The 17760-nt window shown below is 45.7% G+C and overlaps 1 protein-coding gene across 1 annotated transcript in view; it reads right to left on the bottom strand.

Annotated features, from left to right (window-relative positions):
• Positions 1–4644: 4644 nt before the first annotated feature.
• LOC144118882 (endochitinase-like) overlaps positions 4645–17760 on the bottom strand; it is a 17153-nt gene continuing 4037 nt past the window's right edge. Inside the window, exons 3-4 of the mRNA XM_077651665.1 lie at positions 13836–14033; positions 4645–4973 (exon numbers count right to left, since the gene is read on the bottom strand). Coding sequence (XP_077507791.1) covers positions 4800–4973; positions 13836–14033 — 372 coding nt within the window. The 3' untranslated portion in view covers positions 4645–4799. The remainder of the gene's footprint in view (positions 4974–13835; positions 14034–17760) is intronic.

The raw sequence follows: 17760 nt of genomic DNA, 5'->3' as shown, positions 1-17760 counted from the left end.
TCTGGAAAAAACCAGAAAAATCCGGTGTCGAAACCATCCGCGACGCAGCAGAACCACGTGGTACCTGACCCTTGTGGCCGTCCGAGGCTCATGTCCGGTTGTTTCCGATGTGATTCTTGGTTGTATTTGTTTTTTAATTGTTGTAATTTCTGCATTAATACTCCAGCGACAACTGTATACTAGCGACTATGCTGGCGAAGCACCTTCGTGCTGCCGACGCATCTACGCGCGAGCGGGCTGCGTTAATTCACCGCGAGCGCGCCTCGCTATACTCGCCTGTGGTTGCGGTGTGCAATTCACACCTTCATGTGCACTCCGAGGCACGCGCTCTCCGCAATGTTATTCGAATATAAATAAAGCACTTCTGATATGCCTGCCATGCCAGCTGGTCATCCCTCCTCGTGGTCCATACGAGACAGCACGGTGAATGCCCGTGTTTTTCTTCTCTTGGCTGCCCCTCAACAAAGCGAGACTGCTCGAACTTCGAAAGCGAAAAAGATCTCGTTTATTGCATACCATTCGCCGAATGTCGCGCGATATCTCCTTTAGCTCGAGCCCTAAAAATGCACGACAGTGAACGACTGAAAACTTAAGTTATCTGGCCATAAGTGTCTGTGATTCTAGGCGGCGTGTTCTGTGATGAAGAGGCATTGAAAGACGGCGCAACTTGAGACGTGAGAACTCAAACTCAAAAATTTTTTCTCGCTTTAGGCAAAAAGTACCCCGATAAAAATTTCAGCAATGAAAGGCACTAAACTGTTCCACGTAATCTGCTATTGTTTGTATTTTTACTTGAAAAACCTCACGGTGACATTGACTGTTTTTGGCACAAAACGCAGTTTTTGCAACATCAGCATTTTTTTACATCAATGCACACAGTTTTATCACATGTAACATTTGTTATATATATATATATATATATATATATATATATATATATATATATATATATATAGAATACGTACTAAACATCTGAAGAAAGATAACGGCTATTTCCAAATTCCCGAGGGCAAGTTGGTATATAAAACAAAACACAACAAAAGCGGTACACTTTCATATTTTTCTGCGATTTTTTAAAAATAATTATGCCGCATAAAGCTGCATGGTCTAAATCATATCGAAAACGAGAATCTGTGTAAATGTCAATGAAAAAAATGTGAAGCATTTTCTAGAAATTTGAATTTTTTATTAATTATTGATCAGTGCCTCCTTTTTGCGCCTTTCCTTAATATTGAAACTACTCCCACCCCACGAAAAAACTTTCCTGGCAAAAGTATTTCAGGGTTTGATTACGCCCATTAGGATAAGTTTCCATGAATTTTAAAAAAATTGGAGATGGCCCAGCGCAACGTATGGGACATTTGGCGTGGGATTAACTCCCTGTTGGAGAAACTCCATGTTGCAGAAACTCCAGCTTTGAGAAACTCCCCGTTGGAGAAACTCCATGTTGGAAAAACTCCCTGTTGGAGAAACTCCATGTTGGAAAAACTCCCTGTTGGCGAAACTGCCTGTTGAAGAAACTCCATGTTGGAGAAACTCCCTGTTGGAGAGAGAGATAAATCATTTATTACTTCATTGAAGTGTTCTACGAGTCAGGTAGGCGGACTCCTAAGTTCAGGACTCCGGTGGCTTGGGCGGATGCCTGGACCAGTCTGATGATGCGACACTGGTCCTCCAGACCATTGCTGGTCAGGGCTGCCTCCCACTGCTCGTATGATGTCTGTAATGTTTTTAGCTAAGGTAGTTTTTGGGGACAATTCCAGGAAATGTGAAACAGCGTAGGCTTATCGCCGCACCATGGACAGAAGGGGCGGTATTTGGAACGGTGAATGAAGCTGTACAAGTACAGGTTAGGAAAGGTATTCGTTTGTATTCGCCTCCAAAATGTGGCTTCATCTGTGGTGAGTTTAATATGGGGAGGGGGATATATTCTACGATCTAATCTAAGCATCTCCAGCCGTTCCCCATAGTTTGATGGTAGAGGGGTGAGGTAGGCGCAAGGATCCGCTCGGTTTGTTAGCTCACGAGCTAGATCGTTTGCCGCCTCGTTGCCTTCAAGACCTGAATGGCCCGGGGTCCAAGTAATGTTATGGGGGCGTTGAAGTGTAGGTGAGAGGCCCGACGGTATGAGTAGAGCCGCTGTCATTTTGGGACTCTCCCTGTAATGTAATATTGACAGGCTCGCTTCGAGTCAGTTATTATGTGAGCTGATTTGTCCGCCAGATCACAATGCCTCATGGCAAGGGCGATGGCGGAGGCTTCCGCCGCGGCAGGATCCTCCCTGTTGGAGAAACTAAATGTTGGAGAAACTCCCTAATGACCCATAGAAACTTGTGGCCCGGGATCTCCGGATGGCTACAGCTGGTCAACTGTGGACTGCAGTAAAACAAGAATGGCAGACTCTTCGGCTAGCCCCGACGTTTTATTATCACACCATAGGGCGATGCCGCGCCGAGCTGCTGGTGTAACCGCCGTTAATGGGAATTTAAGTATTCGTTGATTGCTACGTTCAGATTGTTTGTATCTCGCGGCAATTAAGAGCCTGTGAGTGCCAAGCATTTCTAATACTTATTTAAAGAGGATGCTCGAAGCGAGGATCCACAGCGCCTTGCATTTTACGCCTCGATGTATTCGTCTCTACCTTGTGATTCGGGAGTCGAGTGGAAGCCGCACGTGCCTTCCAACAGCATGCCGATACAGGCACGGCATCGACGCGTAACCGTCAAGGCTTGCCGAAAACGGAGGAGGAGGGGAGCAGTTCGCCCCACTTTCCCTTCAGAGACCTGTGGCGCTTTGCGACGGGCTCCCTTTGTCGCAGTCGTCAGCTAGAGAGTAGCCCAACACCGCTGAAGAAATTTATCAAGCGTGATCAGCCCTCGAATGAGAGCGAGGGTGAAGAATGTTGTCAATCTGGACACACTCTCAGCGAGCATGCGGCGTGATATAGCAGCGCCGCGTTGCGGCCCCGCAGCTGCTCCCGCGCCCGGAGCCGTGGGTTCTCCACTTTTGCTCACGACTGTACACATATACCTTACAAAGATTGCATTAAATTATCATAGTGTAAGCTGAGAGAACAATGGCAGGCTAAGTGCGAAAATGAAGTAAATAATAAGGGAAACCTGGTTAAACTCTTCATCAGTGAATGGAGTACGTGCGCACACGTAAACGTCTCACTGATGTAATTTTGTGCCGTGTCCGCATTGGACGCACACCCCTTACACACAACTTTGTGCTGACAAAAGAAGAGAAACCTGGTTGTGAAAGATGTGGAGATGAACTTACAATATATCACGTTTTACTCACATGCTCACAACCCGAAAAACTATAGAAAAAAGTATTTTCCTCAATTTTGTAATGAATGCATTCCTTTTGATCAAGCTCTGCTTTTAGTTGATGGTGCAGTTGTTGACAGGTCTTGAGTTTTTAACTTTTTAAGAGAAGCAGGCTTGCTTGAGAAACAATATTTTTTACCAACTGATTTCCTTGATTTTTGAAACACCTCAGCCAGTTTATCACTCCTGAGAAGAAGGCTGAGGTCTTTGTTTTTTATTTGTAAGGAGCCTCGAGACCCTTGCTCAGCCAAGGATGGTCGCTTATCATTATATAGTCATAAAAACTTTAGGCCCTCTGCACCGCCTTTTTATTTTTCAAATTTTTAATAAATAATATTAATAGTAATTGGTTTTTGGGGAAAGCAAATGGCGCAGTATCTGTCTCATGTATCGTTGGACACCTGAACCGCGCCGTAAGGGAAGGGATAAAGTAGGGATTGAAAGAAGAAAGGAAGAAAGAGGTGCCGTAGTGGAGGGCTCCGGAATAATTTCGACTACCAGGGGATCGTTAACATACACTGACATAAAGATCCCCTGGTGGTCGAAAGTATTCAGAAAGTATTCAGAAAGTATTCATAAAACCAAACACAACGTAGCACAATTAGATATTAGACCTGACAGTTCCGTGTACCCGCTTTTACTCTCAATTGTTCGTCTACTCTAAACCGAGGTTTCACAGGCGACAGAATTTCTCTGTAAGGCACAGGTGGTCTGATGTGCGTCGAGGTTGGCGATGGGTGGATTGGCCAGCGCTTTCTTGTTCTGCTGCTGCGGCATGACTTTCGAAGGGGTCTAATCTTTTTGGACGGGGAAGAAAGGTGGATAGGTGGATGATGGTGGATAGTGCTTTTGGATGCTAGAATTGGGTAGGTTGGTGGTGGATGTTTTTCTGCAGGGTGAAGAAAACTTAGGTAGAGCTGCAGTGCACATGTGAAGGCTCATGTGAGGAATATCGCCAATGATTTGACACCACGTTTAAAAGTTAGGAGCATTAAATAAAAAAAATGTCGCATTTTCTCGTACTGTCGTCTACATCTGGAGCGCTCTATCCTAACCATCTTGTTTCAGCTTTGGTAAAGGGTGTTTTTGATGTGAAATCAACCAGCTCTACTCTGCACTCTCATGCTGGTATGTTTTACATGCTTTGCTAATTATTTCCTGTTCGCCGCCATTGCGCAGCGGTGAGTAGTAAGCAAAGTTGAAGGCTCTCGCACTGAAGAATAATACATGGCGTGTGTGGAGAAAGGGGAGATTCATTTATTACTGCGTATGAAGTGAACTTTTTAGCGCCAAAGAAGCTTAATTCTTCAATTTTTCTGCACTTTATGTGGTTTTCCTAAGCGGAGCTGCTTATGCCGCTTCACTACGGTAACAGTGAAGAAAAGCGATAATATAAGTGCATATGAGTGTGCACAAAGGCTTCGCCAGTGCCCACAAGTCGGAGATTTCAGCCGAATGCAGCGGCGCTCAGAAGTAACCAATAGCAAGCGACCGCACGCCCGGCGATTTCTGCGCTCCGCAGAGCCCTTCGAAGTCGTCGAGGTCGATGTCGTACGCCATTACCGACGAGATGCCCATTCCATCGTCGTAGGAGTGCTTTATCCGGTTTGCCATGGACAATTCTGAGTGGAGCGTCGCAATCTGCGGAGATGCCAGGTTTTTGCTTTCAAATGTGACGCTTCGTGTACTGAAAAGTGACTCGTATCCTTCTTTGGCTATTTTTCATTATTTTCTTTCCTAAATGTAATGCTTTCGCGCGATGAATGATGAATCGCTATGTTGAGATACCTTATCGATCCAGAAAAGCTTGTTATTTTCTACGAGATGCTCTTGTCATGCGAGAAAGATGTATGTATCGCAAGGAAAGAGCACAACCTGTGCATGAGGTGCAGCTCAAAACCTTGAACACGCATAAGCTAAACGAGTTATCTAGTCGGATACAACTCAGAAACGAAGCGTCAGTTTCCCCCTCAAAGGAGGCCCTCAGGCCAATGGCGTCGATCGATTTTCATCATGACGCGGTTAATCCGATTAAGCCATGGTTATTCCCCCTTCATCTGCCACTCCTTGCGATTTCAAGCAAGCAAGCTAGCACTTCCAATCGGATCAGTCATTGGGAGAGGGGGATCAGTCATGGGGATCGTCGAAGGGTGAGAATCATCGACGCCATTCGCTAGGGTGGGGGGGGGGGGGGGGGGGGCGTCCTATGAGGGCTGTTTGCCGCTGCGTTCTTGAGATGTGACCACAGGTCCGTCGATTCGCGATACATTAAATGTGCGCGCGAGGTCTTCATTTATCGAACTCAGTCTATAGTAAGTATAGTAGCGTCGGTAAGGGGTTTATGGGAGCTTAACGTCCCAAAGCGACTCAGGCCATGAGAGACGCCGTAGTTAAGGGCTCCGGAAAATTCAAACACCTGGGGTTCTTTAACGTGCACTGACATCGCACAGTACACGGGCCTCTAGAATTTCGCCTCCATCGAAATTCGACCGCCGCGGCCGGGATCGAACCCGCGTCTTTCGGGCCAGCAGCCGAGCGCCGTAACCACTCAGCTACCGCGGCGGGCCCTGTCGGCAATGGGACAGAGCCGCGTACAATAAGGTATGCTAAATGTAAACGAGATCACATTAGGTTACCATCTCTGTCGGGTACTGAGAAACACGCACAAAAACACGCAAACTAATGGCGTGAACAGCAAAAGGTACTGCTATTAAAGTAAACACTTCTGTGAAGCTCAGAAGAATACAGTGCCAACTTCGGAACATGAGAGATGCATGTGCATGGCAAGGAACGGTATATCAAAATTTTCCGATCGTGAACTGTAACACTTTGGTTTGAAACGGTATTGCTACTTTCGCGAGACACCTAACAAAAATGTTACGGGGATACTTAACCTCTGCCTTAAGAGTATGACGCGACAGCGCTAATAATAGCGCTAGCTTCTTCCATAAAAAATACCTCTTATTAATTACACGCAACCATTAGCGTACAATAAATATGCATACTGGACCGCGTGATATACCACAGTACACACAAGATGTCCGTTTAACCGAGTCCAACGATCCTGCATCTGTGGCATAGAGGTAGCGTCTCCGACATCTCAGTCATGCTACTAGCTAAGTCAAAAATTTATCTAGAGTTTTAATCATTTTCATTACACAGCTCAAAGTGTGGTGTCACGATCCTCTCGACCAATCCTGAATTAGTGTGACAACGCGGACGGCTTTACCTCGTAGCGTCCGCTCTAACACTGTCGCGTAAAATCCGATTCGGCAGCAGCGTTAGAGCGCACGTGGACGCACGCGATAAGTCTAGCCAAGCTTTTCTCGGAAAACGAATTTGTCGAATTCGGCTGCAAAGGGCTCTGACCAAGTTTAGTTAAGGAAGAAGGAGAGAAGTCACTGCACTCCGAACGGAAAGGAGGGCAAAAGGAGCAAGCGGATCTCTAGCGAGCGAGCTCTTATAAAAATGAGCCCGCTAGAGGGTGGCTTACTCCCCCCTTACTCTCATACAGGAATATTTTTGTGTACAGTGCGGGAGCTCCTCGGGGAGAGAGGAGAACGAGTGCGGACAAGGTAAAGGTTGGCTCTGACTGATCCGAAGAGAGGAGAGATAGATAAAGTGCTGATTAAGCTAACAAACATTCGCTAAGAGTGCACTCTGGCCTAGAGTTATTGCTCATTTTGTAGTGGTCGTCATGATCGCTTTTAAAACTTCCGTAAATTAATTCTATATATCTGGGCGTTTACGTGACCCCGACAACGTCTGATCGAGTCGGCCTATCAGGCTAAACTTTTCCTCTCGGGATCATGTAAGCGCGAACGGGTCGGGCCAAGTCAGTCCAACAGCACATGGTGGGTTGACTTTCTAGGACGCCTGCAAATGGTCCGTAATCCTCTTCAGCTTGGGAATTGGACTATATGCACAATAGAGTAGCAGAAACAGAAAGTTTACTAGTCGCGCCGTCGCGCCACTGCGTTGGCGCCGTGAGCAGCTTGATCGATTAGTACAAAGTTATGTAAACGCACACTCGTCGAGTTGGGGTGACCATGCTATCTCCGGCGCTTGACTCGACCCACTCATGTCGGGCTCATGTAAATGCCGTTATACTTTCCCAAGAACAAGCGACTACATTTTCTGCCACGCATCGCTGCCGAACACTGAAACATCAACGGTAACTGCATCGATCCCTCACATAGGAAAAACGTGGCATCATGCATAGTTAAATGCACATCGTACTTACATGACTGTTTAATCTCCAACTAGTTCGCCGGTCGTCTAAGCGACATGCCTTCTGATTATGCTACTGCCGCTTGTATCAAGTTGTCTTTCGCCTTTATTCGTTTTAGATTACAAAACTGCATCCAATAATACTTTGTCTCTATTCTGAACGAATTCCTGTCAGAGCAGAAATAAGTGGATGTGCTCAGACATGGACAGCAAACGAGGTCACATGACCATTTCTTCTTTACAGTGAACTTTTTACCTGGGATGGGGCCAATGTGCCTAGAGAAATGAATGACCTCCGTTTCGCAAAAATTGCAATTGTCCGTTGTGCGGGGCACTGATTGTTTTGAGATTTTACGGCGAACCGCAAAGCAGAAGGAACCTTGTTCTGTGCTTCATATGGAGCGCAATACCAATATATTTCTGAGATGGTCGGTCATGAGACGGTTACACGATTCCTTTCTTTTATATTATTTCCCTTTATTTCATGTATTCCGATATATAATCGACTTCTAGAAAACAGCAATTTCAGCTGCAATGCCTACACCATTATCTATCAGGCACAAACCAGCCATTCTTCGACGACGACTAGGAGCATACCGAAACCAGTAGCTTACCTACCTAATGAATTGGTTTTTATAGCGATGTCTTTATCTGTCGGAGTGCAAAGCGCTAAATGTGTTAAGAGAGGGAAAAAATGAAGATAGAGGGCACTGTGGTGTGTCACGTGTCACACGCTATAGTCTCTGGACAAGTTTTCAGAGCACCGTAATCCTCCTTTCTCAGCCGTAAGATTTGGAAGCTTGGTTTATGAGGGTTTAACGTCCCAAAGCGACTCAGGCTATGAGGGAAGCCGTAGTAAAGGGCTGCGGAAAATTTGACCACGTTGTCCTCTTTTACAAGCACCGACATCGCACAATACACGGGCCTTTAGGACTTTGCCTTTATCCAAATTCCACCGAAACTGCCAGGATCGAACCCACGTCTTTCGGGTCAACAGCCGAGCGCCATAACCACTGAGTCATCGCAGCGGCTAGATTTGGAAGCTTCACGCTGGCCCTGACTGATGTTCCTAACACTGCAATCGCATCCATAGTTTCCCGCTTATCCGTCTTCGTAACGGTGATTGTGACACATTATATTTCTGTGCAGCTGTCATAAGCGAACTTCAGAGATAACGTGAACGGACACTCAGAATAAACGGGAAGCAATAATATTCTTAACTCGCTGAACCTAAATTTCGCTCATGAGACTCCTACAGGAAAGTCCAGAGGCTTTGTAAGCCCGCCGGTCTATGGAAAGTTCCTCCAAATTTGGTATTTTTTTCAGGGAAAAACCAGCAGAACAGAACGCGCTCACAGGAAGGAGTAGATATGGCGACGCCGGAAACATTATTGAATGTTACTCAGTGAAAATCGCCCCAATAGAGCAGGGGGCACATGCGTGTAAACGACAACGCCAACACCAACAACAGCAACAGGTGCTCTTCTCATGCACTTGAAAAACAATCTCTTTTTAGTAGAATTCTATTACGTTGCAGTAAACCGGACCGAGCTATCGCTGACGCATTCAGTGCCCAACTTCCTAACTGTACATGCTTCTAGGATTTCTCATTCTAGCTCTCCTTTTCCGAGGCCGATCATTCGTGCTGCCCTGCAGAAAACTCACCGATTCCTATGGTTGATCTGTTCGAAGAAACTTGCTAAGAACGAACACACAGGGCATCGGTATTTAACTGGAAGTTGTTTCTGTTCCGCCTGATACAGACGCCCTGTTGAAACAAGGCCTTGGGGCAGCGGTGGCTCAGTGCTTATGGTGCTCAGCTGCTGACCCGAAGGACGCGAGTTCGACCCCGGTCGCGGCGCTTGCAATATGATGGAGGCGAAATGCTAGAAGCCCGTGTACTGTGCTACGTCAGTGCATGTTACAGGACCTCAGGAAGTCAAAATTTCCTTAGCCTACCACTGCAGCGTCCCTCATAGCATGAGTCGTTTTGGGACGTTAAGCCCCATAAACCAAAAACTAAACTAAAACTAAAAAAGCCTTAAGTTTGCCTTAGAACGTACTGCGAAAAAGCACGAACTCGTGGCTTCACTCCGCCGCGTTGCAGTAAGAGCCCCAGCCGAAGAAAGAGATGTACCTGTATACTTAGCAGAAGGTGTTCAATGCCTTTTGAGAATGCGGACAAATGAAGTTCCCAGCGGTATGAAGGTACGTTATGTCACTGACCACTATCAAAACCTCCTCCTCAGCTTAACTGTGTCCGATTAGAAGGTTGGTTTCATGGTGATGCCCGACAGCCTCTTATCGGCAAATGCTCACTAGGCTTTCAATAAGAACTGCAACACTAAGCCATCGAAGCTAAAAAGTCGTCCCTTTGAGCTCCTAAAGAGCGTACAATCTAGAGACTCTGCGTAAAGATGTGAACAGAAAACAGAAGTCTCACGTCCTGAGAACGTTTCTTTTTTTGCCACAAAAACGCATAAAACCATATGCCGTCATAGGCCCATTGTCACCGAGCACGGCCCATGACAAAACAGTCGGCCAGTTGTTAAAACGTTCTTTGAACCCGTTGGCGCCTGACGACCCTTTTGCAGTCTGGACCTCAATGAGAATCATGGACTTATACAGTACCTGCATGAGTGCCAAATCTGCCATCTCTGTGAACATCGATGACCTGTTCTATTCAGCACCAAAATAGAACACAGGTTCTTGGAGACTGTGCGTGGCCTAATCCAAAGCCGACGGGCGGTTTCTTTTCAAAGCAGTTGGGCCTGTCGGCAAACTCATTTCTGGAATTTTTAACGTGTTACCTATCATCAACTCTACTGGATCATAAAGACCACACGTATTTGCAAGAGCAGCGTATTCGTATTGGCTCATGTCTGGCTCCTAAATTGTGCCACATATTTTATCCAATTTTGACAATGTGTTGCATGACAACCTTCCTGACGCTCGTGTTGTAAAAGTTTTTAGGTATGCGGATGACTTTTTAGTCCTTTTAAAACTCTCTTTTTGTGACAGTGTTGACTTAACCGCAAATGATGTTTTATCCGTCTTTGATGAAGCTTTCATAAAAATGAGCTGCGCTCGCGAGGTACCCCCTGAACAATGCATAAGGTTTTGAGACTTGCTTTTGACCTTTTCTGATGATAGCCACGTTTGCTGGAGTTACGCTCCTGGCCCTAAGAAAGGCCTATTGCCCTACACCTTGCCACATTCTTAACTTGTGAAAAGGGGCATAGCTAACAACTTCCAAGAAAAATGCCCTGCAGGAAAGCTGCCCACGCGTGATGAAGAGCACTTTTATAGAACAGCTTTGCCGTCGGCGGCAAGCAGATTACCTGAACAGGTCCTGGTTTATGCTTACGAGTTTCTAGCGGGCTTAGGTCACAGCCCATGCCCCCTAACGAAGATGCACCGTGTCACGAAATGAGACCTGCTGTATTGCCGGACATGCACAAAGTCTCGCATTATGTTAAGAAGATACGAAGATACACACTCTCCCATTATGGAAAAAGGTACGGAGATATGGTGTCAATGTTGTGTTTTGTTCCCACAGACCTGTCATCACTCTGTGCCCGTATCTCCGTAAGTAAGAGCACAAAAAAATGCAACGTACGTTAAGCAACAGAGTATGTGCACCATATGTACAACCAATGTTCCGCACTGTTCCGCAATGTTCAGGGTGGCTGTTCGGGCGAGTTGGTTTGCCATGACGGAACATATAGCGCTAAGACACCAGGACGAACGAAGAAAGAGACACCACGAGCGCTAACTTTCAACTGAAGTTTATTCATTGCATGTGAAGTTCTTATACAGGCTGAATATCGCAGAAACACTACCAGGCTATCATGTCGTGAGTCACAACGTAACACAGACTTACTTTTTGTTTACATCATCAAGGAAATCAAGTTCTTTCTTTGAGAGCGAGATAGATGCTGCACTAAAAAATTTATCTTTCAGTTTTCGTATCTGTCGGGCTTCTACAATCTCACGTGTTCGTTGCTGTTTATTTTTACTTATGATTCGGCATTGTTTGAAACCTGGATGGCACCCCACCGGCTTGCAATCCAAACAGTGTTCGGCAAGGTTTCCTTTGCCGTTCTCCAAGTTCCTATTATGTTCTCGAAGTCTTACGTTTACACACCTGGTGGTCCGACCAATGTAATATTTTCCACATGACAAGGGCAGGGAATATACGACGCCTTCCGCACATTCTACACGTTTCTTTTGGTGCTTTATTGTACACGTTTTTTGTTTCTTAACAGCAAAGGGATCGGTCATCCTACAAAGTTTTGCCAGTTTATCGGGCGCTGAAAACACTACTTTGACTTCTGCACGTTGCCCAATTTTTTTTAGATTCTGCGAAATATTGTGGATATAGGGAACCACCGCTACTCGCTTATATTTCTCGGGCGGGCTTTGACCTGGTGACTTTTTTTTTTCGATCAAACTTTCGGCTACTGCTACCAGGAGTGCACTCAGATAGCCTGCTTCTTGTAGCCGTTCAACATGCTGGCAGAAACTATTGCTCATCATGTGCTGGCATGACTTGTCCAGCGCTTTCCTACAGGTGGTTTTGATTATGCTTCCCTTTAGTAGTTTTGAATGAGCTGAAGTGTACGGAAAGAATGGTTTGTTAGTCCTAGGTGCATAGCTCCAGCATGTGCGATCTTCTTCAAATGTTAACTTGATGTCCAAAAAATGAATTTCATTGTTAGCTGCCATTTCATACGTCAGGTGAACCGGGTTCAAACATTCTTTGAATACTGAGATTATCTCGGAGCTTGCGTTCCGAAGGTCGTCAGTGGAACCGTCGATAACGACCAGAAAATCATCAACATAACGATACACTCTTTTTAATCTTGTACATTTAAGGCGATCATTCAGAGTCCTGCCGAGATTAGATAAGAACAGATTGCTTAGTACTGGTGCCAAGCAAGACCACATACATATATCCTCCTTCTGAAGGTAGGGTTTTTCCTGCCAGTTAGTAAATGTGGACCGGATATACAAAACTAATATATCTAGAACTCCTTGTACTGACACACCAGTAGCGTTCTGAAATTCAGCGGCCTCGAATTCGTCAATGCTTTTTTTCTATGCACTTTAGTAAGCCTGTCTGGGGTAGTGAGTAATACACTAACACGTGAGATTGTAGAAGCCAGACAGCTATGAAACCGAAAGATGCGAGCATGTATCTCGCTTTCAAAGAAAAAAATTGATTTCCTTGATGATTTAAATAAAAAGTAAACGTGTGTTATGTGGTGACTCATGGCATGATAGCCTGGTAGTGTTTCTGCGATATTCAGCCTGTATAAGAAATTCACATGCAGTGAATAAACTTCAGTCGAAAGTTAGCGCTCGTGGTGTCTCTTTGTTCGTCCTGGTGTCTTAGCTCTATATGTCCCGTCTTCAATGGTGTTTGCTCTTTTGCAACATTTGGCCGTGACAGTGACATTTCTTCCAAGTCCGGACGCGCGGGGAAAAAGAACGCGGTACTCTGAAAACGTGTGCAGAACCTCTAACACAGGCGACAAAAATAATCAATGCTCGCCTTCCCGTCATGCGTGTCAAACCTGGAGCAATCATAATGATCGGCTTTGGCGGGAAATGCTAATTTCTCTCCTTAGCAATGAAATTGGTCCCGTGCGCTGAACGCTTCCGCAAGACATATGTTTTGGAGATAAAGAATGAGAAACAGAGAAGAGATAAATTGTTTACAAATTTCGAATACAGTACGAAAGCACGGCCTAACCATATGTGCAGAATTAGTATTTGTCTATATACTTAACATTCATAGATCCCAACCTTGTGCTCTACCAGCTGCGCCCACCGTATCCCCACAAACTTAATCTCATCCGAACACGTAAGTTTCTGAGGCTCTCTGCTATGCTTGCCTTCTCTTGGAATCTACTCCGTTACCGTTAACGATCAGCGGTTATCTTGTCTTCACATTCCATGCCCTGCCCAAGCAAATTCCTTCCTCTTTATTGCGACTAGGATGTCATTAACCCGCGTTCGTTCCCGCACCCCCTCTGCCAGCCTCCGGTCTCTTAACGGTCTCTTCCCATAGCTCGCTGCGTTGCCCCTAACTTAAGCCGAACCCTTTTCCTTAGCCTCCGCGTTTCTGCCGAATAGGTGAGTACCGGCAATACACAGCTCTTGTATTTATTAGTGCTTATATTTGAACTTTTGCACACGGCAGCCGAATTCTTAGGAATCTGCAATATGTAGAGTTGTGTGAATTTGTTTGCGCCGAATCATACTCACAAGGTAAGTTCCGTTGCCGACACTTCGTGAAGTAAAGCCGCACTCCAAGAAATCAGATTCGAATGAAACATTGCTAGTGCAAAATGCTGCTCCCACGTGGGCCTTTCCCGGTTGCAGAGTGTAGTTGTCCCAGCTGGAAGGTCCGGAGGAAGGTACCCACAGGTTCTCCTCCTTCGATGTGAACGTCTCTGCGCCCACCTAGAAAAGTAGTTTGGGAACAGTGAACTCGCGAGTTTCTAATTTACTACGATATATCTGTTATGCTCAACTACAATAACTGATACCCACTCGTTAATGCTATAGAATTCTATTATGTGTGTCCGCCTGCATTGTTATTACTGTGATAATACTGCCGTTATTACTACAATATTACCCACGTTATCGCCGTTTAGCATTGTATATGCTTCATATGTCCTCCTGACCTATCTAAGCCCGATGAAATCCCATTTAATACCCGCTAGTTCAGCGAACAGTTCTCCTAAGCTAGCCTCCATAAATGAATTGCCATCGTTCAATGCTGCCAGATGCAACTTCTGATGGAGGCCTGTCGGGAGCCATAGTTTCTTGGCTTATAATAATTATAAGCTTAAAAAATGGCTGACGATTTAGCCTTGCTAAGCTCGATATATTTTGCAAACGAACAGTTCTTGCACGTGGACAGCACCGCCATGCACGTACTTGAAAGAGCGGTTCAGGTGCACACTGACCCAAGGAGCCAGTTATGTGCGTCTTGAACGTTTTCACCCTCAATGCCAGTTTACCCAATGTATTTCTGCTGCAATGTTGTCTGCACCAACGCGTGCAGCTCACATCTCTCAGTCAAGACCGCCTCATAGCTCAAAGCGCCAATATTAGTTCGATAGTAGCATTAGTTTATGAAGACAACGACGTGCAATGCACAGCGCGAGAATGTGCCGCAGTTTAAGACAAGGACTTTTCGTCCGAGGCGATAACCTTTTGCTCTCGCGCAGTGGCCAGTGAAGCTGATCGTTCGTGCCGCGACGGGTTCGAATCCCAGTTGCGGATATTTGATTTCTTGTTTATTTCAATGACCACTAACCCACAAACACCGCAAAATCACGCTCGGGGTTTGCCCAACGGAACAGTCTTTTCGCACTAATAAGAAGCAAAAATTTAAGGTGGCACAATCCTACGTGCCTACATCCAGCTTGGATCAGAAAATAGCCGAAAAGTTGTATGAAAGCACTGATTCACCAATGAGCAAAGAAAAAGCACAGTGCTTCGTAAAGTAAGAAGCAGGCAGCAGACCAGGCGATGGGTTAGTATGGCATAGGTTCTAGGAATAGCTAGTGGGAGTAACATGAAAAGTACTCAGGAAAAAAAAACTCAAGACGTTCTTCATACCCTCGACACAAGGTCTTCACAGAGAGTATATTTCAACGCACACACAAAGAGAAAGAGAAAGGGAAAGAATAGAAATGAGGAGATGTTACAATACTATAATAACCAGATATGAAGATTTTCCCGCCTAAACTCTACTAATCGTGAACGGCTGGGCGAGCTAAAGGTCGATCTATATCCTCATGCTGCTCGCACCTATTGGCACCCGTCTCCTTCCGGAAGTACGCGGAGCCCCGACGGCTACAGCTTGCGCTAGTCGTGGTCATCGGCGGGCATTTCTAGCAATGTTTGAAGCATCGGCGCGGCTGGCGAAAAGCGAAATGTATTGTCTGCGTCTTTGAATTGCCTCATTCGACGGATTTGATAAGAGGCACGTTCGTGACCAATAAAACTGTGCGCTGACATTTGTTGCATGCGATGTATTGGTAGAATAAAGGAGGGCCCACACTCTGTTTCAGTTTACACCTGATTGCACAACTTGTTTCGCACAACGAACATCTCTAAAAGGAGCGCACTCCGTAGCAGGGTACCCCGAAGCGGCGGCCGTAATGGTCGTGGCGTGATTGTGGCGATGACTCTTCGGTCGCATTTTAAGGCGAAAACCTTTAATGGCTCATGCTATCGACCTTGATCGTGTCCGTCCGTCCGTCCGTGACGCTTCGTTTAGTGGTAATCATTAAATGTAAGAGAATAAAAATAGTTTCTTCAGATGGAGCGGAAAAAATTGATCCCAGAAACTAAGTTTGATGACTGTAGAGCAATTAGTTGATCAATTATAGCCAAAAATGTCAAAATTGCGTCGAAGTAGCACGGACTCTAATATATCCACGGGAACGGTGGGACGTCACATCCACCGGAAGTCGTCACAGCATAGAGAAATAACTGGACAGATAGAAGAAAAAAAATGAACCTAGAAGCCAAGTTTGATGACTCCAGAGTAATTACTAATCAATTCTAGTCAAAAATATAAAAAAAATTGTCTAAAAATGGTGTGGCGTCCTATCCACCAGTAGTCGTCACAGCACAGTGAAAAAAACCCAGAATGGACGATAAAAGCCGTATTTCGTAATAGGCAGTTAGTAGGTGAAAATAATTAGTAATTAATTGGAGGTAGTAATTAGTAATTATAATTCACCGAGGCAACAATAGTAGCAGCCAAAGTCACGCGGAAAGGCCTTCGCCTCACGCAGTTTAGATCGTCAAAGTGCCCCCCCCCCCAATTTTTTTATTACCACTTCCGGCGCAAGGTGTAGTTTTCAGTGCACTATCGTTCGCAAAATGCAAACGAACTGGGCACAGATGAGTAAAGTGGCGTTTTTATCTCCGTCTACATTATAATAGATATTTGCTACTAAAAGAGGCCAATTAGTCCTTCGCGAGACTGCGACGCCGTGCTTCACGCTGGGGCTGACTAGATGTGTTCTCAGTGACACATCGTCTCAATCATAGTATAAACAGCAATCCTGGCCTTCGAGCGACATTGCAGTTTGCCTTGGGTATACAAATTCGGAAGCTACAACGCCCATGGACGAGCTCTTGGACATAGTAGTTTCCAAACTTGTATACCCAAGGCAAACTGCAATGCCCATGAGCTCGTCCATGAAGGCACACGGATATTGCAGCTGCAACATTTACAGACATCGGACACGTCACCCGAGCAGTGGGAGATACTAGGTAGGTAAACATTATAAAATGATAGGAATGTTTCTTGAGGCTTATGGGTGGGGTCCTCAGTCCAGGGCTCCACTGGCTGCAACTGTCAGACGGACCTTATTTACGAGGCAGTGTCGCAAGAGCCAGCGAGCGCTCATCCAGTTGAGAGCTCGTCAGCTACGGCCACTGGGGGTCTAGACTGAGGACTCCAACCACCAGCTCCGTCGACACCTTTTCTTAGTCATTAAAGGTTTTCCTCCTCCTCCTCTCACATGGCAGCTGCTGCTGATATTGAAACAAGAATGTAATGCACGGGCTTTTAGTCTGGACTCAACGAGTCCACCATCATTGCCGCGAGCAGACACAAGGGAGTTGACGGAAATTGGTCTGTTACAGCCGGCGTCGTGGCTTCGGCGGATGCGGTTAATGCGACGCGCACCTCTGTTTTTTTTCAATCTTTGCTTTCACATCTTTCAACTCTTCTCTGTTTGCACGTGGCAGCGATTGGGGCAGGCACGTGCACTTTCCTTTTCAGCCTTCCTTCAATTGAAACAACAACGTTAGCGTCTTGATTTCTAGCATCCGCCTGACTGTCATCCCTTGGAACGGGTGGCATCACTGGAAAGTAAATAAAGTTAAAATACAAAATGCTACCAAAACAATCATCCATTATTGCAGTTTTCAGCTAAGGCACTTTTGCAAGTTGCCTCAGTGGAAAACTTCGTTTTTAGCTCGCTAAAAATTGCTTAACGTCTGAAGGTGTTAGGTGCACTGAACCGAAGTAGTGCAAATTCCTGGAAGGTTCTCGCGATAGCGGACCATTTCGCAACGCGTCAAGCTGTCTCGCGAAAAATGTCACCACTCTGCATCAGCCGCCTTCAGTGAAGCAAAGGGCTGCTGCATTTTTTTT

The sequence above is a fragment of the Amblyomma americanum genome, chromosome 2 (assembly GCF_052857255.1).
Source record: "Amblyomma americanum isolate KBUSLIRL-KWMA chromosome 2, ASM5285725v1, whole genome shotgun sequence".
Classification (NCBI taxonomy): domain Eukaryota; kingdom Metazoa; phylum Arthropoda; class Arachnida; order Ixodida; family Ixodidae; genus Amblyomma; species Amblyomma americanum.
This window is presented reverse-complemented; position numbering and strand designations above follow the sequence as displayed.